General features: G+C 34.6%; 1 protein-coding gene across 1 annotated transcript in view; it reads right to left on the minus strand.

Moving 5' to 3' along the window:
• The window catches only part of HDAC9 (histone deacetylase 9), a 506,624-nt gene that overhangs the window by 34,641 nt on the left and 444,357 nt on the right, over positions 1–27,626 (minus strand). Inside the window, exons 25-26 of the mRNA XM_081970663.1 lie at positions 24,444–24,562; positions 395–528 (exon numbers count right to left, since the gene is read on the minus strand). Of these exons, the coding sequence (XP_081826789.1) occupies positions 395–528; positions 24,444–24,562 (253 nt within the window). The remainder of the gene's footprint in view (positions 1–394; positions 529–24,443; positions 24,563–27,626) is intronic.

Here is a 27,626-nt window from a genome sequence, read left to right on the forward strand (position 1 = left end):
AACTGCAATGATTTGGCATATCTTCATTTAAATAAAGGAAATTAATCACTGGAAGATCAGATGTCTGAAAAAAATGTCTTAGGGATAGATAACACACTACTTAATCTTTGTCTGTTGGGCTGGATCCATGTAGGCAGCAATGACTTCTGTTAAAAACAGGCATCATTTTTCAAAAAAATACTTAGACTTTCCATTCTATAAATAGCTGATGAAACAGGTTTTCCACTACCACCATATTAAATTTCCCCACAAACGGTTTTTATAAGTACTTACAAAGGCAAAGTAATTCTACTGACCTTTACCCTTACTCCTATAATAGATTATAAATCCAGCATAGTATGACAAATATCCAGAAATTTTACATTGTTTTATTAACTTTGAATATGCTGGTTACCTCGTTTCCCAGTAAAACATTTAGACAAGCTTCTGATGCATCACAGATTGCAGTAAGATCATGTCCTCCCTCCAGGGCTAGCACCATGCGACCACCTGCCAGTGTCAACAACTGTTTGATGAGGTGACCAAAACCTGTCATGTCAATAAAATGTACAAATCAATATATTAGAAATATATGTATGAAATAATCACTGCATATTAGAATGTATTGGAAACATGAAGAATGAACCAATGATAGCGCTTTCATTTTTAAACAATAATTTAGATTCAGAACTGTTAGATCGGGTAATGGATAGGCACACACAGGCTTAACGGTAACAACAGCTCTTTATTAAGTACAACAAGTGAGAACAATCCAGCAAAGGTTGAGTCTGACAGCAGCCCTTTTATAGGGAGCTGTCAGACCCTTCGACCAATAGGATTAAATCTCTGTTCCCGCCGGAACAGAGGACCTTGGTGGAAACCACTGTAGTTAGAACAAGTATCTAACAAGAACCACCAACCCATGACATCTACAAATACCCTCAAAATAATGTTGAAAAACAGAAGCTTTTTTTTTAACCAAAGAAAACTTTGTGAAATTGGTAGCCCTTATTAACTAGTTTTATTAGCAATCAATTTATGGTTTGTAAGATATTGTTATCAATCAATATCAATCAATATCTTGTTATCTGCAATAAAGTCCTTCATATCTGTGGTTTGAAGTATGCGATTCTGTTTGGAGAGGACCTTTGGGTATTTGGATGGAATTATATGCATATGTAAAATGGTAGGTGTGCATTTGTGGATCCATTAAGTAATTTTTTCAAGGTCTTGTTACCCATTGTTTTGTTATCTGGTGGTTAAGTTGGAATGGAACCCCAACAAATAATGAGAACTACTTAAAGATTCATGTATTCAAAAACTTTACAGTATAATTTTGGGCATATCTACACCAAGGTTTGCCTGAATCCAAAATAAATACATAGGACTGAAGCCAAAACATTTTATGCTTTTGTGCCACAATAATTCGCTGTACAATTATGGGGACAACCACACTCTTGCAATTAGAAGCCATAGAAGCCTGTGAAATTCTTCAGAGGTACTGTATACTCTGACCATTATCTGACATAATTGTTCTAATGACGTTAATGAAGAAAGAGATAAGGAAAGTATATTTGTGGCAGATTGATAAAAAGAATATTCTAAAAAACTGAATAGGTACTCAGCAACATCCAACAGAAATCTCCTTTGTGAAAAGTGCTAAGAATTCCTCAGCAGCAAGTAAGTCACAGATCTTTCTTTTTTCTTTCTTTTGCTTTTTGTTTTTTTGCAGAAGCACTCTCCTTGAGGCTTACAGGAAATATCAGCATGGAATATTGACTGTTAAGTCAGAAGATGATGCCAGATGTTAATTTTACAAGGAAAGCTGCCAGCATTCATGTCTACTGGAAATCATAGTATCTGAAGAGGAAGCCCGTGTTCCTTTGTTCTTCAGAAATGGTCAGAAAGCATAATCAGTGATGGAGCAAATACACTCAGAAGAACTATTTTCACATAGTCCTGGAAACTGGTCTAGTCAAGAACTGGAGTAATTCTGGAAAACTCCATTTCAGAAACAAATCCAGGACAATGCTCATACCTCTTAGCAGTCCAATTTCTCAATAGGGAAAAAAGGTTGTATACCTGCAAATACTGTTGTGATACTAATGCTAACATCCAACAAAATATCATTACACTTTTGTCAACCTAACTATACACAGTTATCCAGGTTACTTTGTTGTAGGGCATGGCAATGTTTTAGCCAACAGCACCATGACAGCTGCATTATGGAAAAACTTAGGACAAATTTGGATCTTGCATATTCCAATAATTTTCAAAAGAAATTAATTTCCTAAAGGAAATCCCCTGCAGTGATCAAACATCAGAACAGCGAAAATAAAATTCTAGAAATAATTAAGGAAAAAAGAAAAATTAAAGCAAAACCAACTGATGAGGCACTAGCTTTAGAGAAGAGGCTCTGTTCTCTTCTATCACAGAATAATAAACTTTCCAAAACCTACTCCAGTTGGGTTTAGAAAAGGTATGGAAATCAGAAAGAGCATTTCTTTAGTTTTCACCTTCTGAATCACATAAAACCTCAAGAATCCACTATAGATCCTGGCACAGGCCTTCCAAAAGTTACCATGGATTATTGTGCCAGTTGTGACCATGGTTTCTCAAGCCATTTCCATTTGTGCAGAATGTGCTATAAAGGAGGCATTTTTTCCTGTGGTATGAAAGATTTATACTTGTGTGGCATTTTCTGTGAACTGCAACTATTCAGGGAAAATTTTGGAATGGAAAGTCTTTTTTTTTTTTAATGGAAAATCAAGATTTCTGTTGAGCCCTAAATAGACAATTTTTTTAGAACCAACAATTTGGTGGGCGCCAACATTTGTCAACTCAGTTCCAACTGTTTCTTCACACAATGGAGTTCCATTTACTTGACTGAGCTATTCCAAAAGTTTTGGAGCAAAGTTTCCTATAAAATACCTCAGGGATAACTCAGTTGTGAAACTGATGAGAACTCTGGAAGAAGTAGATTATCTAAATCCACTTCAGTGCTACAGTTTGATGCTTTCTTGCCTCCTGTTCAACAATTGTGTGAAACTGCTGGGTGAGGTCAACATATTAGTTTGGAATTCAGTACATATACTGATGAGCCCTGCTGCCAGCATTATCACTACTTGAGCTGCTTTATTTCATTGCATGGTTAGCAGTGGACTCTTAGGGCTAAAATTGATAGTTTTGGGGAACTTTAATCTGTTACTTCGTGATGTTGACTCCAAGTGAGATCAGGACTTCATGGATTCTGGATTTGTCCTAAATGATAGAAGGTCCAATTTATTCAGGAAGTCACCAACTGGAACTGATTCTTATCTTGAGACAGTTGCAATGTGATCTGTTTTTTGAAAATATTACCATCAGTAATATGGATAGCTCCCTCTTTGATTTAATTCTCTGGGCAACCACTTCAGCAGTCTGTCCTGTCCTAGGCCAGAGTTCCTCAACCTTTCCAGCTTTGGGGACTGAGGGAGGAGGGGTGATTGTTCTATATGAGTAATAGGCAAGCTCACATGCACACATACCTCCATTTGCACAAGGGGTGGGCATGTGCACCCACTGCTCACACAAATGGAATACATGCATACATGTTACCCACTGCTTGTATAAGTGGCGATGAGTGCATACATGCACTCACCCCTCACTTCCACAGCCTGGTTCCAAACCACTCAAGGCCCAGTAATGTTTTTTTTTCTGAGGACCAGTTAGGTACTTGGCCAAGGCCTTGGCTGCAGCCTGGAATAAACATATGATGAAGACCTTGAGTAGATTGTTCTTCTGCAGCCTTTCTCTATGCATCAATGCCATGTGCTCCCTGGTTTTCTAATGACTTCTGGAAAATGAAATGCCAGAAATGACACCCAGAGCACAACTGAGAAAGCAAAAGAGCAAATACATTGAACATATATGGGCACCTATGGTGGTAAGGGTCCTGAAATATTGGTATTTATCCACTCTTACTGCATTTGCCGATAATCTTTAAGATGACCCACTCTTTATTGGGAGGGCTTGCACCTCATCTCCAGGGCTCTAATAAGAAATATTCATGTGGCAGATAAAGTTACTCAGATTTGCTTGGAGTTCGACCATGATTGGGTAAGTCCTAAAGAGTTGCCCAGGGAATAGTCTTGTGATGATTTCTGGACTGAGTTTGATTCAGTAATGCCTGAGGAAGTGGACAAGATCCTTTTGTCCATAAATCCAACTACCCATTTACTACTGCAGGCCTATTAAGATCTATGTGTTTTAATCAAAAGTATAAATTGAGTTTCTCAGAAACAAATTTATATACAAAGCAAATTGACAGTATATTACTACTCAAATATTCTATTGTTCTGTCTTTTAGACAGTACATAACCATTATTTACCATTTAATCATCCCACTGGTCTTTAATTTGCTTAAGAATGTATTTTCCTCTCATTAAAGCCTTTGTAGTGGCCGTTGCCAAGAGTTTTCCCACCCACCAGTGTTCTGCACTTTATCCTTGTGGTTCTTTTATGACCTCTTGATTAATTTTCATTGATATGCTTCCAACAATAGCATCTAAAATTAACTAGGTCATTTTTTTAAAATACAACTTCCTGAGTCATCAAGCTTGGTGTCCTAAATAAATACATCCCTACAAGAATGAAATAATAGTTCACTCTTCTAGAATCAGGCTGTGAGCATTGAAAAAATGGTGCTAATTCTCCTCTATTTATTATTACCATTTTATTTATTACATTTTACATTGCTTCTCTTCCTTGTAGAATTCTAAGTAACATGCAAGGGTATTATCTGAATTAGTCAACAATTGGTCAATACTTCACAACAGACTAAAATTATATTGAGAGACAGAAAATATATTAGTTTTATCTGCTGAATACCTGAGGTACAAGTCCAAGCCAGTTTGGTGCATATCTTCCAGATGCACAATATCACACACTGATCTCATTTTTGAAAAGTGTCCTCAAGAAAGCAGCTAGTCCTGGTTCTTATTCCACTGACTTTGAACTCTGGCCCTGGATCTTTTCTACTCCATATTCCTCTGATACCATAATATATACTCCCAGGTGGGCTGGAAGAACTAGCATTGCAAGTCCAAGGTAAACCAGAGCAAGGTTTACCCAAGGTAAGACCATATTGGGACAGCCAGCTATCTCTGGAGGAGATGCCTTCCATTTCAGTCTATCAATTCAGCAACCACTGCCCATGAAATGGAATGACAGGCCTTGATAACTGCTGCCAGGATTAAAGGTAACTCACAGGTGCAGTTATAACACATTGAGACCTGGCAATTGAAGTTGTCTTCAGTCAGCTACCAGCAACTGGGAAAAGATTAATGAAGGACCTAAAGCGCAATTACCATCCTCTTCATCTTCACTATATTTAATTTTTCGCAACTCAAATTACCAAAATTTTGCAGATGTATAGAAACCAAAGAACTTCAGCAAATAGTCCTTGCAAAAAAGAATAAGAATATTGTAATACTTGTATTATTTAATAACCCTACTCAGATACTCCAAATCCAAATACTCACCACAGTACTACAAGATGGTAGCCTGCTAAGAAATCAATACACATTCATTTGTATATAGCAGTGATGGCGAACCTATGGCACGCGTGCCACAGGTGGCACGCGGAGCCGTTTATCAGGGCATGCAAGGTGCTACCCTATCAGCTGGCCAGCGCACATGCGTGCGCTGGCCAACTGAGTTCACCATTTTTAAAAGCCATTTTCCCCCTCCCCAGGCTCCAGAGGCTTTATAGGAGCCTGGGGAGGGGGAAAAGAGCCTCCCCCGCCCCCCTGGAGGCCCTCCAGAGGCTTCAGGGAGCATCCAGAGGCTTCCCTGAAGCCTTCGGAATGCTTAAAACGACCCTCCAAGCAAACAGGAAGTCACTTCCGGTTTGCTCGGGGGGTCATTTTAAGCATTCCGAAGGCTTCAGGGAAGCCTCCGGACACTCCCTGAAGCCTCCGGAGGGCCTCCGGGAGGGCGGGGGAGGCTCCTATAAAGCCTCTGGAGCCTGGGGAGGGTGAAAAAAGCATGTAAAAATGGGTGGGTTGCGCCTGTTGTGCATGCATGCGCACTGGGGGGTCACGCATTGCATTATGGGTGTGGCACGCCTGCACACAACCCCCCCTGCGCTCCCCCCACTTGTGGCACGTGAGCCAAAAAAGGTTCGCCATCGCTGGTATATAGAAATCTTCTTTCCTGTATACATTTATATTAAAACATTTCATTTAAATTACACTGATGAAATGAAGCTTTATCAAAGTTCAAGTGTTACAATACCAGAATAGGATAATGGAATAACGTGAAAATGAATACCATCTCAAGAATGTCATGTAAAAATGTTTCTTTGAAAGTTTTTTCCCCCACAGACCTCACTTCAAACATGTCATCACAAAATATAATTTTCTTTTAGGCAATGTCTAGGATTTTCAAACCATTTAGTTTTTTAAAAATAATAAAGTAGTAAAGAATCATTATCTTAAAAAGTCATTAGGAAAAAAATTGTACTGCGTGACTTTTCATTGAGTTAGATTGTAATTGTTAATAAATAGAAATAGTTTTAATATTTACTTTTCATGAAATAACCATTTAAATAATTAGTCTTTTCATTATGTGGGTGTTGATCTTACAATAATTGGCAAGAATTCATCTATAATTGCTTAATTAGAATCTATTTAAACAAATCCATAGCAATTAAAACAATACCCCATTAACCAAACTTGGCTGATCTTATAGCTAACAGTACACAGTAGCATCCATGACTGCCTTCTAAAGGTGCAACAACTAATTGATTCAAGTACTTATAAAAATGAACAAGGTGAACATATAATCAGCCTAACTATTTATTTGGAAGGCCAATCATTCTAATTAATCTCACTAATATTTAAAGATATAGGGTTGAGAATGCTTAATCATTTTCATTTTTATATTATTTATGTTAATTATAATATAAATAATTTTACTTCAGTTGTGTCATGATACTTTAAAACATGAATAACTATAAATTGGTCATATAAATAAAATAGAAAATTAAATAGGTAAAAATAGAAACATCAGAATCTCAGCAATTTGCCAAAAGCTTTATTTTTCAATGAATTGTATATATGTTTTGAAAATAATGGTTATATATTAATAGCTACTTTATACTGAATAAGGATAAGGATCTATCATCTAGTCCCAAACTTAGTTCTTATGGCAAAAATGTCCCTACCAAATAAAATCATGAGGTTTAGTGTCAGTAAAAGGATTTTGTTAGCCAACTATTTTATTTTGACATTCTTTTAATTAAAGAAAATGAATAGGAAGTTAGATAGAATAGGATGTATACAAAGCATCACCATCAGACATGTCCTGCCTTTCTCTATATTTCTCTGGGCTCCACCATCAGCTCTAAGATAGTCTAAGAAATTAAAGTGGTAGGTGGCTATACCTTTCCTTTCGTTATAGATATGGATCTTTTGTGAATTGCCCCAGGAGAACCAGCTTCTAGTGGTTAAAGACCCGGGACAGAAACCAGAAAAAAATCTATTTTTGGCACAAAGCCAGCTGTGTGACTCTGGGCCAGTCTCTCTCTCTCTCTCTCTTAGGCTTAGAAGGAGGCAATGACAAACCACTTCTGAAAATGTTGCCAGGAAAACTTCAGGACTTGCCAAGAGCTTTAGCAGTGGCCAAGAATCAAGACTGACTCAAAGGCACAAAATAAGATAAAAATAAAAAATCCGTCTGAGGCAGATGTTTGTGAGACAGCTGATAATCATGTTTTCAAAATAGGTCTGGAAAGGTTGAGTTCCTTGAGCTATCATAACTGGCTGGTAATCTGCAAGATTTCAAGCAGTATTTCTGAAGATGGAGATGCTGACATAGTTATGTATTTTGGAAATGCTCACAAAATTTCTTAGCTAGCCATAACTAATCTACTTTGCTGTTCTTACCGCATTATATCATCCTAGCATCCTTCACAATAATTTATATTATGGTCAATTGTTTTTCTCTATAACTATTTGTATTAGGAAGGATTTATTTACTGTTCTTACCGCATTATATCATCCTAGCATCCTTCACAATAATTTATATTATGGTCAATTGTTTTTCTCTATAACTATTTGTATTAGGAAGGATTTATTTACTTTATAAATAAAGATAACTTGCCAGTCACATTTTTCTGAAAATTTCCAATCAGCGGTATTTTTCAAACTTAACTGCTCTGGTATTACTTCCTTCAGATTTATTTATGACCCTTCAAAATTGCTACTATATTGCAGTCCCCAAGCTAGTTATTCAGAAGTAAAAAATGGGCATGTATTCTAATATGATCTCTTCTGAAAAGGATAAAGAGGCAGGGAATTTCTTCATGTTATCAGATTTCATGAAAATTATTTAATTGAGTGATAAAATATGACTTAATATGATTTGGTCATAGGATTCTGCTGAACATTTGAAATTGGTTGAAACCTTGTACCTAAATTTCCTGTCCACCCTAAACAAAAGGACATCAATAATTTTGATAAATAATTTTGATGAATAATTTTTTATTATTCATGCAAATAAAACTCTCTCCTAAAGCATTATTCATTTATAAAACAGATACACATTTTCTCTTTGGGGAAAAACTCTCTTGGCACTGATTTAGCATTGGCCCTTAAATGTAGTTTGCAAGAACTTCTGGATGTGAGCCACTAAGTTTAATCAATTTCATTTTGTGGTCACAAAGGGACTCTGAAACATGCTACATTTCCTAGGAATTACAGCTCACCTTGAGAAGTTAGTCACTTTGTCTTTTTGCTTTGGACTCATGAGAATCCATCTGACATGTGACATAAACTGCCAGAAATTAAATTGTTTTCATTTTTATTTCAGAAGTAACAGATGAAATTCAACAAACCTGAGGAAATTGTGTTGAAACTGAAATCTGACCCACAAAGCCTTGTAATTAATTGTAATTTCCAAATCTTACATTTTAAGCAACTTTCTTTTCTATTACAAAAATGTGACAATGGAAACGTGCAGTTCTTGCCAATCAATATAGCCCATTGGAGTTTGATCAGGGAAGCTATTTTGATCCCTGACTTAACTTATTATAAATCCTCTTGAGACCCAGAAAACTATAATTGATATTCAGATGTAACATCTGGCCCTACCACTTTGAATTTTCCAAGTACAGAGTATTGCAGTAACCTTCTGTTATCAATCAGCATGGACTTCAAAAAGCAAAGATACAAACACAACTGACTGGGTGTTCAGGAAATATGATCAATTTGTTGAAATTGTTATTGTCAAAAGATTTTTCAGTAATTCTTTTCAAAGAGACTCTCTCTCTTTTAAGTGATGAATTACTAGAATCAATTTAGGAATATGAGGTTTTAAAAGTAAACTGCTCTTAAGAGACATCAAAATAATATTCTCTGAGCAATCCCCAAATGTTTATTTTTTATCAATTAAAAGAGCATATTTCGGCTCTTCAGTGCTAATAGGTTTTTCAAAACTGCTGCTAATAACTGCTAGAACTCAAACACAGTCAGAGGAAGGACTATTTAAGGATGCTAGGATATGTGCTCAGAAAGCAAGATATGAGCTGAGAGAAAGCATTCTGCTAAATAAAGATTTATATTTACACCTATAGTTTCATTTAGAGTTTCCTTCTTCCTGCCCTCCTCTGAGCTACAACCAAAGTAGGATTAAAAATACTTTGGCTTTTTAAAAAATATTTTTGGGTGTTCAAATTAGTGTTGACTCTTGACAGATGCGTTGACTAACCTATGCAATGTACATACCTACATATCATTTGAAGCTGTGGTTGTCATAGTAAAATAGACCTGTTATCATTCCATAGAAGTAATAATGATGAAAAGAAATGATGAGTTGCTTAAAGTACCAGCAAGTTCACTGTTACAATATTCTTCAGGTACTTCCATGTGCATATTTCCTAAAAACAAATGAGTGTGTGTGATATTGGAGTTCCAGGAGTGGCCTGCAACATGTCTGCTAGCCTTTCGCTCTGCTATGCAAGTAGAGCAGAAAGTTGCTAGGCACAGCTGAATCAAAGCATGTTACATAGAATATTTTGGTCTTCCATCCATACATTAAGGCACCATGATTTTAAAATATTCCATGGAAGAACTGATGTATAGGCACAGGTTTCCTTTATTATATTGTTAAGAGACAGAACTAGTTTTAAAATACTTTTGCAACATAAAAATGTAAATGGGGAAACTATACACTTAAATTAATTTGTACAGTAAGTTTGCCAGCAGCGTTTTATTTTCTATAGATGTGATCATAGTAAAAGTTCTGAGCCTGAAACATAGCTACAGATTTCTTAATGTTCTAATGTTTTATTATTCCATGGGTGAAATTAATCTCTCCTTCTTAATTCCAGGCATCTAAATATAGTTTTCGTCTATGAGTAAGACACAAATTATCTTACATTCTAAATCCAAACTCCACAATGTATTTTGATCCAAACAACACAAATGAATGTTCCTTTATTCTCATATAGTTCCTAAGTGAATATATGTGGGTGGATACTGGCTATCAAAAAATATGCTTTATATGAATTGCTCAGGGTGTGTCAGCAAAAGAATAAACTATCTATGGTGTGTTGGTGAATGAGTAAGACAATGAGTGTAACAGATTATTATATATTTGAGCCAAAGAGATACAGTGAATATACAATATGCGATATAATTTTTTGTATGTCCAACATGACCTTACACAACCTGGAAATTATCCAGAAAAGGACACAGTGAGTGCATGTGGTTTACATTCAGAGTTTATTTCCAGGTTTTGATTCAGCAGTACACATATACATATACCCAACAAAGTTTGAAAGGAAAAAAATGTTCTTCAAAGTACATATTTATTTTAAACATAACACAAAAATGGCAAACATTTTTTTTAAAAAACTAACTTTTGTATCTGCATTTCAGGGAAGGGGATTTGGTGTCCATGATGTTGATTTAATATAGTTTGTCCTTGGTTAACTACCATTCATTCAACAACCATTCAAATGTTACTGTAATTTAGCTGGTGTTCAAAGCTATGGACCTCACAAAGTTCTCAAAGACATGTGATCATGATTTGGGCATTTGGCAGCTGGGTCGCAATTATAAGATTTGCAGTGTTCTCAGGTCATGTGATGCAATTGCAAAATTGGCTTCCAATAAATATACTCTATGGGGGAGCTGGCAAGAGTTGGCAAATGGCAATCACACATGACATCACATTTAACAACCATTTAGGATTCACATGGTTAACAACTGGAACTGCTAGTGGAATTATAAATGTGATTGGTCTGGTCTTGGAGACTTAAATTCATTTACAGTAACCAAATAGACTTTAGCTATCTCTTCACAGGCAATCCTTGGGTACCTAAGTAATTGGGACTAGGAACTCCATTGCTAAGTGACCCAGTTGTAAGATGCAATGTCGCATGACTGCACCAACCTACGATAGCAATAATAGCAGTCCCAAATGCCATTGTTAAGTGAATCCTTTGCTGTTATAGCATTCTCAGCCTTCTATCCTTCCAAGGTCAGTAAAATAAGATTGTTGGGGGCAACAGGCTGACCTGTAAACCACTTAGAGAGGGCTGTAGCAATAGCACTTAGACTTATACCGTTTTACAGTGCTTTGCAGCTCTCTCTCTAAGCAGTTTACAGAGTCAGCAATGGAAGGCTAAGTCAACCTTGAGCCTGATGAGATTTGAACTGCCAAATTACAGGCAGTTGGCAGTCAGCAGAAGTAGCTTGCAGTACTGTACTCTAACTACTGTGCCATCGTGGCTCAATAAGGGAGAAGTGGTATATAAGTCTAACAGCTATTGCTAGTGATATTTTGTGGTGACACAATTAGTATTTGTGATCTTCTCCCAGTTTCCCCATTTATTTTATTTGTTGGAAGCTAGCAGTAAAGATCACAAATGGCAATCATGGGACCGCAGAAACAATATAACGGATGCAACTATTAAAACTTGTCATAAGTACTTTTTGTTCAGCTCTGTCATAACTTTGAATAGTTGCTGAATGAATGGATATTAGACTAGAACTATCTGTATTCTTTGTGTCAATTGTTGCACTTGGATCCATTTGAAAAAAATATGCCTCTGAGGAAAAGACCAAAGAAAAGTAGAAACAAGCAAAAAATTCTCCCTTGCTACTATCCTACCATTTTTTAAAATAACAGGGTCATCCCCCTTTCCCCCCATTTGATGGATAGCTTACTGTATGTAGGATGATATTCATGTATATCACTAAGTTGGAGAATTATCTCTATATTTTTTCTGCTATTGTGGTGCTGCTTATGAAGCTGCTATTTTATATGGTGAGAATAGAAGAGCCATTGCTTGTGCCAGATTTCCAGAGCAGCATGCAACCAACTCCTGAATGTTCAGGAGATATTAGGTTCAAGAAAAATGGAAAGAGTGTATGGCTTTTTTTCTTTATAGAATATGAAAGATTACATCTTTCTAAACTGGCAATCTTATGTGACTGTCTAATGATTGAGATTGTTTTTTAATTTTATGAATTCTGAAATATTGAGTTTCCTCATCATAAATAACTTAAAGGTAAACTTTGGATAGAACTTCCTAACAAAGATTTGAAACTTTATGTTGTTGAATTATATTGGGATCTTTGAAAGAAGCTTTTTAAAAAGCTAGATTTCAGCCAAAATCCAAGCAGTTCAATTATACTGCATACAATGGGAAATACATTGTGTTCCAACCCAATATTTTGTTTTTATAAAATAAGCTGCAACCCTCCAAGTCCCTGATATCATGATGATTATGGTGATGATAATTGCAATGCTATTCATTGAACATCATAACATAGCTTACAGAAATAAATTAAAATGAAGATGTAAAAATGATGCTGTAAAACCACATACACCAGAGAAGTGAAAATCAAAAGCATTACAAAGCTAGTGGGATGGACTGAAGACTGCCAAGGTCCCTTACAACTCTCTTATTTTGATACAAATCTTCTCCTGGATTGAAGCTCACTTCACCAAATTAAAGGTTGAGAATCAGAAAGTGATGTAACCAGTATAAAGTCTTAAATATTAAACAGTTGACAGTGTTGGACTATTGAAAATGCCTGACATACCTTCAAATTACACAATGAGAGTATCACAACCAAGGGAGTTTTTAGTCCTATAATTATTCCCCAAAATCACCTTGTATTGAATCAAAAGCAGAATCCTTTCCCACAATCTTACAAGCTGGGTTAATATATAAAGGGAATCAAGTTATAGATATATTGCATATATATTGCAACTGTAAACGACATTCAGTAAATATTTGCTTTAAGGTAGAGCTATAAAGACAAGTGACTGGATGACCAATTTCATGGCTTCTACTGTTCAGTTGATATATAAAAAAGGAAATTATTTCTTATCTTAATTTGCTGCAACTTGGATTTCATGCTTAAAGCCAATATTTAACCCTATAACATAAAAAAATATAATTATTCAATTCATCCTATCATTTAGCAAATATCATCTATATAAGAAAATCAGTTTAACATATGTTGCCATTATGACTTCTAGGCTATAAATCTTTCCATAATCAGCCTTCATCAAGGATATGAAATACCTTTCACAGAAATATAAAGTCAAGCTTTAGTTCAAGGGATGGATTTGAAGCCAATAGCAATTCCCATTTCTTTTAGGAAACTAGAAATTGGAGAGGAAGCAAAGGGCCTACCCTGGTTCTAATAGTGTGTAAAAGAAGAAGAAAAAACCCCTAATCCCAATATACAGTAATTTTCCAAGCATTTCTTTAGTGCATGTCTGGCAAACCTATGGTTCAGATTCATTAAATTAAATTAAAAATATTTGATATGACTGCCCTCTACAAAGACTCTGGACGGTTTACAAAATCCCCAAAGCAGTACAATAATTAAAACAGTTGAACATGTAAACAGGGAACATTGACTAAAGCAACTAGAACAACAAACATTAAAAAATATGATAGGGACTCCACCAGTAGATAGCAGCAACATTATCTCTAGGTCTGGGAACAGAATCAGGTCTTAGGGACTTATCAGAACCCCATGATAGAAGGTGCCATTTATTTGCTGGGGGGGGGATAATATTCCAGAGGGGGCAAGACCACGAAAGAGAAGGCAAGCTTCCTTGATCCCACAAGATGGCAGCATTTAATTAAAGGGATTTGGTGCACATCCAGTCTGCCCAAGCATACCGGGTTGGTAAAAACAATTAGAGATAAATGGTCCCAGATGATACTCCATCTGCCACCTTACTGATTTGTGCTTCCCCAATAGATACCATTGCCCTGATGTAACCTAAAATATTATTGCACTGTAGATTGGAGAGGGGGATTTCATACTTTTCTACTAACACATATTGTGGTATTTCTTTGAACAAAAATATTTATTTTATTCCATCTATCTTTGAGAAACTTTTTAAGAAATGGATCAGGTGTTCAAACATTCAGTGACTACTGATTTTGTTATTAAACTTTTTAGGAGAGGAAACGCTTTTTACCATATCAGTACTAACATCTGAGTTTGTAAAGTAAGATCAAACAGATTTTATTATTGTATTTCTTGAGAGGAGACGGAATATGTTTTTACCATGGCACCAGCATCAGAGTTTATAAAGTAAGATCAAACAAATAAAGGAATTTAGAAGGGGAACTAAACCAATAACCAACCAAACTCCATGTCTTTAAAGCAACTGGTTTCATAAGCAGCAATTCTGAGGAAAATATGAGAGCTAAAGCAGCACATTTATTTAGTTTTAATTTTTTGTGCTGTCATACTTCAGCACTGGAGCTCTGATTTAGAACACATGCCATTTTCCTTTGATGTTGTGTGTTTTTAAAAAAACAATGGCAAGAAAGATAGAAATGAATTATACTGCAGCCTAAATCATAAAACTGGGCTTTTGTACTCTTAATTTACATATTGCTATTTTGGTTTTGGAAAAGTATTTTAGTCCCCCGAGCTTTAGAAAACAAAATAAACTCTTTCCATCAAATAGTTATTTTTAATATGTGCCAAGGCTTTTATTTAAGCTCAGGTTATTCTCAAAGTTCAGTTCACTCCTCCTTCTTCTCAGTTCCTTTTCCCTCTCACTCTTTTATTTCTAAAGATGGATGTGCTGTGAATGAGCGGATATGTAATCCAATTTATCTGGAAGACCTGCTTTGGGGAAGATTATTTTCATCCATTGATGATCATCATTAAGGAATAAATGTTCAGCCTTGATTTCAAAGACTGTGGCCAGTGTAGCATAGAAGATATTATTAATCACCCCAAAACAACTTATCTTTGGAAACAATGACTGAAATCAGTGTAATCTACTATCCCTAAATGAAATAATTAACCACATCTTAGTGATTAACAAGGACTAAATATCTTAACTATTTTTCTGCAAAGGCAGGAATTGCTACTGATAATACATAGCTTCTCTTGTTTAATTTGAGCCTACAGTTTCTGCAGCTATCTTCTGTACATACACTAAGTTCAGAAACAGGACATATAGTGAAATTGAAAGAAATAGAAAAAGCTGATTAGTCCTCCAACACCTATATTTTTAAGGGGTTCAAACAGAATATTCCATTTCCTTGGACAGATTTCTTCTCCTCCCACACTTTTCTTTCTTTTTCAAACAATACCTAACATTTTATGGTTACAGAACATACTCTATCTGGATGTCTTTGTGGGTTTTTTTTTTAGTTGTGCTCATTTAGGGTTTTTTTTTTTTAATCTAGGTTTCTAATTTGACTATATTTCAGGGTTCTCAAATATTTCTCTAATTCCCAAGAATAGGAAAGAGGGTAAGAAGAAGAAGACATGAGGGGGGAAGACAGGGGAAGAAGAAAGGAGGAAGGAGAGGAGGAAAGAAGGCGGCAGAGAAGGGAGATTGAGAAGATAGAAGGAGCAAGGTTGTTGCAAAATAAGATGGAGGCATGGGGTGGCAAGAAAGTAACCCAAACTGTATTCTATATATTTGTAAAAAAAATAACGATAAAGATTAATGATGAATAGATAAAGGTTAATAGTAATTATAATAGTGTATATTTGTGAATGAATTTGAAAGGAAAAAATAAAAAAAACTTTAAAAAAATATTTCTCTAATACCACTGGTCCCAGTTAGATTCTGTTTTCTTTTTAAATCATTTGAATTGTTTATATTGTTTGCATGATTATTAATGAATTGAAATACCTTATATAATTAACATGGCTTACATTTCAATTCCTAAAAGAATATTCTGTGGCTTGAACACATACTTAAACCTCCACCCCTATTGACATGGGCAACATATATAAAAACAGTTGAGACTTAAATTGCACAGCCAGCATCTTGACAATTTTGATACACAGTTTCTATAGATCTCTCTGACAGGGATAGAATGATTCACTGAATCTGTAGTTTTGGTATGGTGCCTGCCTGAATTACAAGACTGACAAGTGAAGGACAGACCAAACGTATACATGATTTGTATTTCTCTTCAGACAAAGAGTAAACAAAAAATATTTAAGACATTATGTAAGCTTTTTATTTAAAAACAAAATGAGCTGAACAATAATGATTTTTTAAAAAGCCATTGTATATCCTAATTATATTTAGGAACACAGGCTGACATTCTTGCATTTTTATGCTTAAATTACATATTAATTTATTCCAAAACTCTGCTTGAAGATCCTTATTTATAGCATTTCATTTCCTGATTTATGGTTCAAAATATTGTCAGAAATGCACAAAAGTACAAAATAATTTGCTGCAAAATGAGCAGCAAATTATCCTGTCTTTCTCAATCCAGAGAAGCAACAACAAAATATCTTCTTGATTTTCCTCAGCACCATTCTCTCTCTCTCTCTCCCTCCCTCCCTCCGTCCCTTTCTCCCTCCCTCCCTCCCTCCCTCCCTCCCTCTTTCAGCCTACTGGCATTATTACAATTTGTCCTTGCCCAGTTTGAATTGGACTATAGTTATTATCCTACAATAATAATCTCTTTTAAAACCTGTAAAGTACTGGATTGGGAAAGTGTAGTCTAATAACAGAACCATCAATCTGCAGCTGAATTGGATTTTATACTGAAACTAAGAGTATGTAGTTGTAAATTAATGGAGTAACAACAACTCTGTATTATCTAATGGACCTGCTGCTGCAGATTTAGTTGTGTTTCATTGGCTGAAACACAACTAAAAACCTATGATGGAGGATAGAATGAATACAAAGAATAACTTACACTTGCATATGAATACAATTTTCTTTTTAAAAGAAAATAGATATTAAAAAGTTTAAAAAGAACTAGCTTCATAATAATTTCACTATTTTTAATACACAAATTGTTATGAAAATAGAATGAATTCTGTAAATGATACAGATTGGGAATATAATTTTCCCCGTATACATTTCTAATCTCTGATAACTGCATTTTGATTTGTTTTCCACTAAAGACTTACCATATGCAGAATATTAAAATTTGTAAACCAATAAAAATATAAAATATCTTGGATTTCAGCACTTAATATAAATTTAGTATCCATAGAAATGGTGGGCTGTCCTTTGTTAGATGTGTTAAAAGATCTACACAAACATGTCTGTGATGCTTTAATTTGGATCCTAGAACTGAGTAGGACCTTCCTAAATTAGCTGAGAATTTTGGGAGCTGAAATTAACACATAGAGGAGTTCAGACTGGCACAAGATGTTCTAAACTATATACTTAGAAATAGAAATAGATTTCCCTGAATCATTTTCGTTAATGCTCATTAGCATTTAATTTTTCATAATTAATTACAGCTAAATCACATACAAAACTAAGAAGACTTACCTAAAGCCCTGAAAAATATCCAAGGTGCTGTTCCAGTTCCTAGAATCTTGGAAATACAGGGTTTACAATTACCCTGCTCACTATAAAGTAAAATTCTTATCTTTATAAAATAAGGTTTTTATTTGGAGCAGAAGATGTGTGTGGCCCATGATGCACATATTGAAAAAAATGCTTTTAAAAATGGACGATTTCTACACTATTTTACATTTCCTTTTGGTTTTCCTTATTTCATAACAGTTTCAAAATTAATACAGATTAAAAATTAATTTATCTAATTGCTAAAAGTTAAGGCAATATATGAGTGGAATAATGGAGGATTCCCAATGATGATATAAACTTTCAAAGGCTAAGAATCAGGAAAAAAGTGTGAAAAAGATAAACTTACTGATTAGGTCACAGATTACTTCTAATGGCTTTATGTGACAAACCAGGACAGAATTCAGACTCTTAAATACGTCTGTCTTCCCCAGAATGATGTCTGGTAGACTAAGAATTATTGTACCTTTGTTTTTTGAAGTCCATGGCCAAGGAGTTGCTGTGAGATTATTGCTACTGATAAGAAGTGTTTGTTTGGTAAAACATTTGAGGTAACAATTCTTGGCACCTTTAAAAGTTCAGCAGGAAACTGCCACAGAATAAATAGCATAACAAACCATTTATTTGCTGTGTTTTTACCTAAAGATCTATAAAAATATTTTTGGAAGTTTCTTCTAATACTGTAACAATTCTTAAGAATAAAGACTTGTAGATATATTCTTTTCAGTATAATTTTATTTAAACAAAAACATGTTTGAAATGGCTATTGTTGGCATTACTTGTCTTATCAGTTCCTACTTACAAGACAAAAAGGATGGATCAGTACCTTAATGAAAAATGCTGCCTTTCTTTCGCCTCTTGGGCTTTCAATGTCCACTACACAGAGTTAGAAGATTAGAAGTGTCAACAGCTTGTCACAGCTTGAAATGCAGCTGCTGAACAAGCAAACAAGGTTGCATTCCCCCACCTCCAAAGAACTGCCAATGGAAATTTGCATTTCTTTTATTTTCCTCCCTAAAAATAATTCTGCTATTTTAAAATGTTTGCAAGTATTATAGCAAATTCTATTTGGCCAATCATAATAAGTTGTGATGATTCACATGATAAGTAAATAAAGCACATCCATACATTATATTATTTATTTATTTCTTTACTAACTGCATCATCTAAAACGTTAGCTATTACTTTTCCCATATTGTACCACTTTATTTCTCTTATATTCAAAAGATTGGTACTTGAAACAGAATTAAATAACAACTTGATTTTATATCGTTAAACATGGAAAGCATTTATTCTTGCTTTCAAAACTCTGTTTTAACAATATTTTATAACACACCAGAAAGTCATCTAGTCATTTCTGATGAATTCTCTTAAATTCCACTTTAGGAATGGAGGGAAAGATGTACCGCTGCTAGGTTTTTCTATTTCTTGCATCATCCAGCAGGAAAGGGGATCTTTAAAAATGAAAGCTAATAACCTATTTTGTGACATTTTAATTGAATCTAATAAATATTGTACTGTTGATTTCCCGCCTTGTGATTCAACTTTTGTAGGGGTTATAGTTCAATTAAAACAAAAATTCTTTGGGAAAAAATAATTTTATAAGTTACTTCTAAAAATAATAATGGATACCTCTAAAATGGATATCAATGGCTAAATATTCAGTAATTTATTTCTATTCATTGGTTAATATATTAAGTGCATTAGTAATGCATTAGTAATGTCATTAATGATATAGGAGTAAGGAAGTAAAAAATATCACTCTGAATAATATGCCCTCAATATAAATGCTTCAAGGCAATTTTTCTTTACTACAAATTATTATTCCATTTTGACCTAATGCCAAATAGTTTTTTTAAGATAAGAAAGAAACAAGAGCTAAGTTTTAACAGGTCACTAAGTTCAGCCTTCCATGGAAAACAGAAAGCCCCAAATTTTAATGTTTTGTTTGACACTTTATTGTTTACCATCAATACAATTGTCACCTGACAGCTTGGGAACTATCTGGGTTAATCAAGTTATATCACTGTTTAAGGATTGTACACTTTATCTGGACAGTTTTATGAGAAACCAATTGAAAAGGGAACAATCTAGCAAAGGTTACACACTCTAAAATATACATGTGTTATCAGTACATGCTTGCATTTCCCATGTAAGTCAAGAATATTAAAAGGTAAAAAATACTAGGAATGAAAATATTTCTTGTTGAGTTAGAAGGGGAAAAGTCCTTTATCCCATATACGAGAAAAAGAAACAATTTTTAAAAACTAAAAGAGAAAGGAAATACTTTTTCTATTATTTTATAGCACTGAATATATAAATTAATAATTACAATTTTTTAAAACGTTGCTATGAAAAAGCCTTTCCAAAACAGTTTCATGCTTCAATACATTATAGATAAATCACATTTTTTAAATTTGATTTCAGATTTTTTAAAAATCTCACATTTATTATTTTTATAAGTAAGGTAACAATATATATATACTCCTTGTTCTCTGTCCTATATATACTGCTTCTTCTCCATCCTATTTTCACAACTCGGTCCAAATCTTAATTTTAGTTTGTTTCATTTCTACATCAATTCAAATTTGCTTTAAAAGTTGTTCAATTCTTTGTATACATGTTTCTTAAAGCATTATTTTTAATATAAACTCACTTAATGTACAGTCTGCATGCAATATCCAGTAACATAAAACTTTTTGTCATTTTCTCTAATACGCATACTGTTGCCCTCATCTTCACCTAAAATTTGGAATACAGCTGAATTTTGGTTTGAAAGCATATTTTTCATGTTTAAATTAACATTTAAATTAAACACTTTGTCCCCATTCATAGCAGAAAATGATGTCTTGAACATTTTATAGAAGTGATAGCTATTTTGGCATCTGAGGCAGAAACTCCTAGAAGCAATTCTGCTCTTCTGTCATAAAAAAATGTGCTGTATATACATCTTAAATTTATTCAGATATGTTGCCCCAGAAAACAGCTTCACTTTGCATTTTTTCCTGTATGCTTTGGATAAAAACCAATAAATAGATGAACATAAAACTTTTTTATAGTTAATATTATTAGTAATATTTCTTTACTTTATATTTTTCTATACTTTTTTCCATCAGTATATAAAACGGAAAACCACAAAATAATATTTTATTTTATGCCTGCTATTTTCTATATTAAATGTTATTGTTTTACCTTAAAATAGTTTAATCACTTCATTATCTCCTAAAACATTTGCATAATGGGGGAAGAATCTAGAAAAGCAAATAAAATATTTTTCATAATTAAAAATTACAATAGTAATAAATATGGTAGCATAAATAGGAATAAACCAATATCAATGAGAAGCAGTAATGAAACACAAATGAAGAAAAAAGTAAGTAAGTACAGAGACAAACCAATTATGAAATGTTAAAAATGCTAACTGAAAATAAATAAGTCAAATAGTTTTGGGATATAAATATAGGTGATCACAAATATTGGAAACAGAATTTTAAAAAGAAAATTAGAATATGGCCAAACACTGGCATATTCTATATTTCTTATGCCAAACCTCTCTTTCAGTTCCACAGCCAAGAATCTATATATGTGATGGAATGCATTAAATTGTATATGAGTAACAGAGCATCTTCCTTCTCAAATGACATGGTAATTCACACCATTCTGAACATCACTTCTTTGTTTCTGCTTTAAAAAAAACTTAACAGCGAAGAAAATAATAATAGTATCTGGCAGTATAAAGGAAATCTAATTAGTACTGGATAAAAAGAATATAATGTATATGTATGTATGTATGTATGTATGTATGTATGTATGTATGTATGTATGTATATGTATATATATATATATATATATATATATATATATATATATATATATATATATATATATATATATATATATATATATATATATATATATATATATATATATATATATATATATATATATATATATATATATATATATATATATATATATATATATATATATATATATAAGAATTGTGGGCTGTGACTCTAAACAACATTCCTACTGACATCAACTATTGTTGTGTATGGAAATAAAACTATTTTGAGTCTAACCCAGAACTTTAGCAAGTCTTTTCAGAGGTGATATCGGTTGCCATGCATATGATGCAGCTTGCTAGAATAAAATGGCAATTAGATGTTAATCTTATGAAATCTGTTTATCTGACTTCATAACATTGTCACACCCAAAGAATCTTATGCTCAGCTTTGTAACTAAAGTTGGTTTCTAATTATTGCTTCTTTTCATTGCTTCTTTTCATTGCTAGTAGGTTTGCTGTAGTTTTTCTTATAAATAATATCATGCCAAAATTTCTTCTGCATTTTTCTACAATCTTTTTTGTCTTGCAATTGGAAGAAAACTGAACCATACTGTGAATTCGGTCATCTCTTTTTTAAATGAAAGGGGCATTTTTTAAACCAATAGAAAGAAGTATCTTCCTGGCAGCAAGATGACAATGTGAGTCAATAAAAAACGCAAGTGTTGTGATCCTAGAATAAGATTTATGAGTCAGATTCAAATGAAGACAGTGCTATAAGTTAGGACAGAGATGGCGAACCTTTTTGTCCTTGCGTGCCGAAATTGTGTGTGCCCACACCCACAATGCAATGTGCCCCCACCTGCGCATGCACTCTCCCCCGCATGCATGTGTGCATGATCCCCTGTGCGCGGAAGGTGAGTTTCCATCCTCCCCAAGCTCTGGGGGCCCTCCAGAGGCTAGAAACACGCCCCTTTCCGAATTTCTGGAAGTCTTATTTTTGCCTTCCCCAGGCTCCGGAGACTTTCCTTGAGCCTCTGGGAGGGTGAAAATGGCCTTCCCCAGGGTCTGGAGGCCCTCCTTAAATCCTCCTTGTGGTAAAAATGGAGTATGGGGGGAGCACTGCTCCCCCACTCATGTACACGCAATTCCCTGCACATGCGCGTGCAACTCCCACATGCATGACAGACCCTAACCTGTGCCCCCGCATGCATATGCAACTCCCGCATGCACGGCAGACCCAAAAATTAGCTGGCTGGTGGGAGGCGGGTGTGCAAGCGCAGTACAGCTGCGCTGGCCCTCAAAGAGGGCTCCGTGTGCCACCTATGCCACCAGGCGTGCCATAGGTTCGCCATCACAGAGTTAGGGCATGGAGGAATAACAATAACAAAAATCCTCTCATCAATTAATTCTGCCAAGTGAATGAGTGGTCTAAACATTTAAGGATAAGGCAACTAGAGCGATTAAGGTATTTGAAACATACTCTGCTATGTTCAAAGAGGTGACAAAAAGAAAACAATTGGAAAATCATGGTCAGAAAAAATAGATCAAAATTACTTTATTGTTTACATATTTGTTTAACAAATAACAGACTATTGAAAAAATGATATGTGCAGGCTTCCAACTCCAAGAGTGCCAAAACCTTTTCTCTCCATGGTTCCATCCTAAGTAAATAAGCCCTACCTCACTGGCGTACAGTCGCCTAGGGCCACAAGAACTGTAGCCCTCAAAAACTCATATTGTTACCAAATTGAAATGTTTACAGAATTGACAGAAATTGACAGAAGGAGAATGTTATTAAATATATCACCAAAAGTTAACAGTAAGTAAATTGATATGTATTCAAGTGTAAAATCAAATCAAATTTAGATTTGCTCTGCTTACTACTTTTGACAATATGACTTCAGGAACACCATCTGAAGGACAACTGAATTTAGGGTTCATATGAGGTTCTGTTAATATGTTATGACTGAAGCACATTTGAGTGTTAAATTCAGGTGACAGAATTTTGACCTTTTCCAGGAGTAGCTGTAAGGTGTGGTCAAAAGATAATGGCCATGATGCCATGATCAAAACTCCATCATATATTTTTTTACTTGGTCATATGTCAGAATCCCCCAAAACAGGAATGGAGGGCAGATCATCACTGCTAGACAACTGATAGACTAAAGTTTATAGTCTCTGACTTTTGAAATTGATTCCCAAATTGATATTTATCTTGGGTTCAGATAAAGCATGCTCTTTCTACATTTTTCTCTCTGGGATATTAATCTGGCCTGTCATTTTCCACATTTGCTTTTAAGTGGCATTTGCCCATTTTCATTTTCTGCATTCCTGCTACTAACAAAAACCTGGTATTAAGCATGTGTTGAACATCCTGTTTTCCACTATGCAATAATATTTTCAGCTGTCTGAAACCTTCTTAGATTCTCACACTTCAACTGCAACATAAGAGAAGACAACCTGGTAGGCTTCTATGGTGCGTGGATTAAGAAAGCTAGGAAAAATGTTGTTTGTATGGGAGGTTGCAGGTGGAAATAGAAACACTTCTGTAGCAATAAAATACCATTGATAATAAAATTTAGAGACATTTAAATGAGATGGAAAAACAAAACATTTTCTAGGAGAAGGAATCTTTGGAGAAAATAAAAGTTAATCGTTGACATATATTTAATGTATTACATAATACAATGGAACACATTTTCACAAATTGGCTTAGTTTGGCTTGTGGAATTCACGTGTGTGACAGCAATCTAGTCAAAATAAGAATGGACTACATGAGACAGCCTAAAATAATGTCAGGACACAGGGATTTTTTTTTAAAAAAAGAAAAATTAATACATACATTGAGCTGTCACCTTGTACCCGCCTAGAGGAGGTTCATGTCCTTCCACAACATCAAAGCCAGCTGATACTAATACAAAGTCAGGGTTGAACTCAGAAGTGATTGGCATAATCACTGTCCTGAAGATAAAACAAGCAAGCAGTTAGGTTACTTTATTGAACATACCAATTAGAACAATACCACAATTATACTTTAGCTAAACGTTATATAACCATTTCCATGATCAAGGGTCTCTCTCTCTCTCCCTCTCTCTCTCCCTCCCTTCCTCCCTCTCTCCACTTTAAAAGAGAAAAAGAATGATTTCCAGGTATAAGTTAAAACATCTAGCATTACACACACATCTGGGCCTATTTTACTCCATTGGCTATGAAGATTGATTCTTAAGGGAAGTGACTAATGGATTACAAGGAGAACTCTGAAGTCTTAGTGGAAACCAAGATTGCTCCAGGTAGTGAGAACTTGGTGTAAATTGGAAATATAAAATTCTTAGGGGGGGAGTGGGAATGTTTGCAGTTCAAGCTTCTCCCTCTCTGTTCTTCATGTTTTAAAAAGTATGAAGCGGGGTGACTGTCTTAGTAAGGAAAAGAAAAGAAAAGAAAAAAGAGGAACCTAAAATCATGTAATCAAAGCCAGGCAAGATTGTCAGAATTTTTCCAAGGTCATGCCTTACAGGAATTTGATAACCACAACCCAGTAACAACACCCCCTGCTGGTTTTAGGAAGACATTTCTATGGTTTCTACATCTAGTGAATCTATTAACTCTTCCCTTTCCAGTGTTTCTTATATTAAGGGTTGGATGTGTTATCCGTGTACAGTTTCTACTTTCTACAAGTGGAATATCTCAGTAAGTGTATTTAAAATAACCCAAATGTTGTGTGAACCGAATTTTCACTAGGGTTTCATTTAATGCTATTTCAAAGAATGACTTTGATTTACTATAAATGGTTCAATATTTCTTCTTATTTGTAGAAGACATTGTTGAGAATTTGGCTCTTAAAATTTTGACAACAGCAACAAGAAAACATAAGTCATTTGTTACCATTTGTTCTCTCTCTCTGTGTGTGTGTGTGTATTTATAAAATTTATAGGGTAGCTTCAAAGTCTTCGGTGGAATCATGCTTATTTTGTTTCTGTTCAGTTTTAGAACTATTAAGGAATTGGATAGATTATCAAAACAGCCTGCTTCCAGAGTAGTTATTCTATTGTTGCTCAAATTCCTATAAAACCAGAGTTTTAGAAAGGCAGATGTTAAATTCTGATGGAATAATTTAACAAAAACAAAAACCAAAAACTAAAGGTGTCTATTGCATTTTGATTTAGAATTGAAATTTATTTTCAAATTTATAAAATTTGTGTAGGTGTAGTTGCAATTAATCTATTTTAAATATTTTTGATCTGATGTATATTATGTTTCTTTACATTTTTATTATTTTAAAATTATGAACATCCCATCCATCCAACTAATAGCTTTTGTTTTACTTCATCAAAGCTATTCCGGAACTGCTTCCTTCTTTCAAATAAACTAATAACCCTCTAGCATGTTCTTGGGAATCTGATAAGACACACACACATACACTCACAGAGAGAGGGGGAAAGAGAATGGAAGAGAGGGAGAGAGAGAAAAATGGAAGAGGGAGAAAGACAGAGACAACCCTTCCAATGAATATGATTAAAGAGTCCATTCTAGATAATGTTATCTAGCAAATAGTTATGGGATGATTTCCATTCACTGTGAAAATATCAAGTGCATTATTTTCTCCAAATGGTATTCATGTGAGATTTTTTTTTTAAAGCAACATTTATTCATTTATTCATAAAAGTGTTTCCTTCCTATTTCAGACTTATTTCTTGAAGATTTATTCTTTTCAAATTATATTTAAGAGAGAATTTCAACCCATTACCCTTTCTAAACAGATTAGGCTGAAAGCCAGTGATTTGCATCAAATACTTGTTTGGTTTACAAATGGGATTTCTAAAACTAGTTTGACACTTCAAATACTGTAACTACACTTATTCTACACATGTGTGCATGCACATGCATGCAGTTTAAATTGTGATAAAATATATCAATATAAAGTAATAAATCAGTCTCCTTTCCAAGATACATAACATATATGGATCCTCTAACTAACTGTCTTTAGTTCAGTCTACTCTTCTTTGAACTGAGCCTTGTTTTTGCTGGGTTCGAGATTTGTTCAACATATAAATGCCAGATGCGTTACTGGTTGATTACTAATATTGATTAGATAATTTGAAGGTTACTTCATATTTCCCAAACTTCTTGGATTTTAACTTTTCCCCATTTTGCCACACTTGTTAAAAGTGATAAAGTGAATAATTATGTATGAATAATTTCTTTGGTGAAGGAATTCCAGTACTAAAGCTGCCATTATTTTAAAAATGTTTAATAAATTGCTCAGATTGCCAAATACTCAATCTATCTAAAGCATTTGCATTATATTTATCTTCAGTGAGGAAGCTGCAGGAAAGACAAATAGAATAAACCAGTACATGCATGTAGCTTCATATGACTATGCAATTTGGAAAAGCATATATACCTAAAAGTGTAGGAGACGTTCTCATCTCCAGTGGTTGAGTTGTTCCACAGGAATGGGCCACATTGGAAAAGGCTCTTCTCCTTAGATCCACCTAATGGAATCCCTTAAAATAAGATCCATAGCAGGCTTCTAACACTGGCACAAGTGGGGTAGAGCTAGTCCCATTGGGGAGAGATGACTTCTCAGATATCCTGGACCCAGGCCATATAGGGCTTTAAAGGTAACAACCAAGCCCTTGAATTGGATCTGGAAGGAAACTGTAACCAATGCAGCTCATGTAGTAATTATGTTATATGTGCAGTCCTAGAGGCTCCAAGCACTTTCTGTGCCATTGCATTCTGCACTAGTTGAAGCTTCCAAATATCTTCAAGGGTAGCCCCATGTAGAATGTATTGGAGCAATCCAGCCAAAAGATGGCTAGGGCTTGATTGACCACACACAGAGCCTCACAATCCTGATAAGGGCACAACTAGTACACAATATAAAATTGTGCAAAGTTCTTCCCAAGCATGACTGCCACATATGCTTTGAGTCCAGAAGCACCCCCAAGTTGCCCACTGGGTCTGTCTAGGGTAGTACAACCCCATTCAGAGTTAATGATGATAAACAGATCCTGAGGTCCCT

This window comes from Natrix helvetica (assembly GCF_964273705.1).
Source record: "Natrix helvetica genome assembly, chromosome: Z".
NCBI lineage: Eukaryota > Metazoa > Chordata > Lepidosauria > Squamata > Natricidae > Natrix > Natrix helvetica.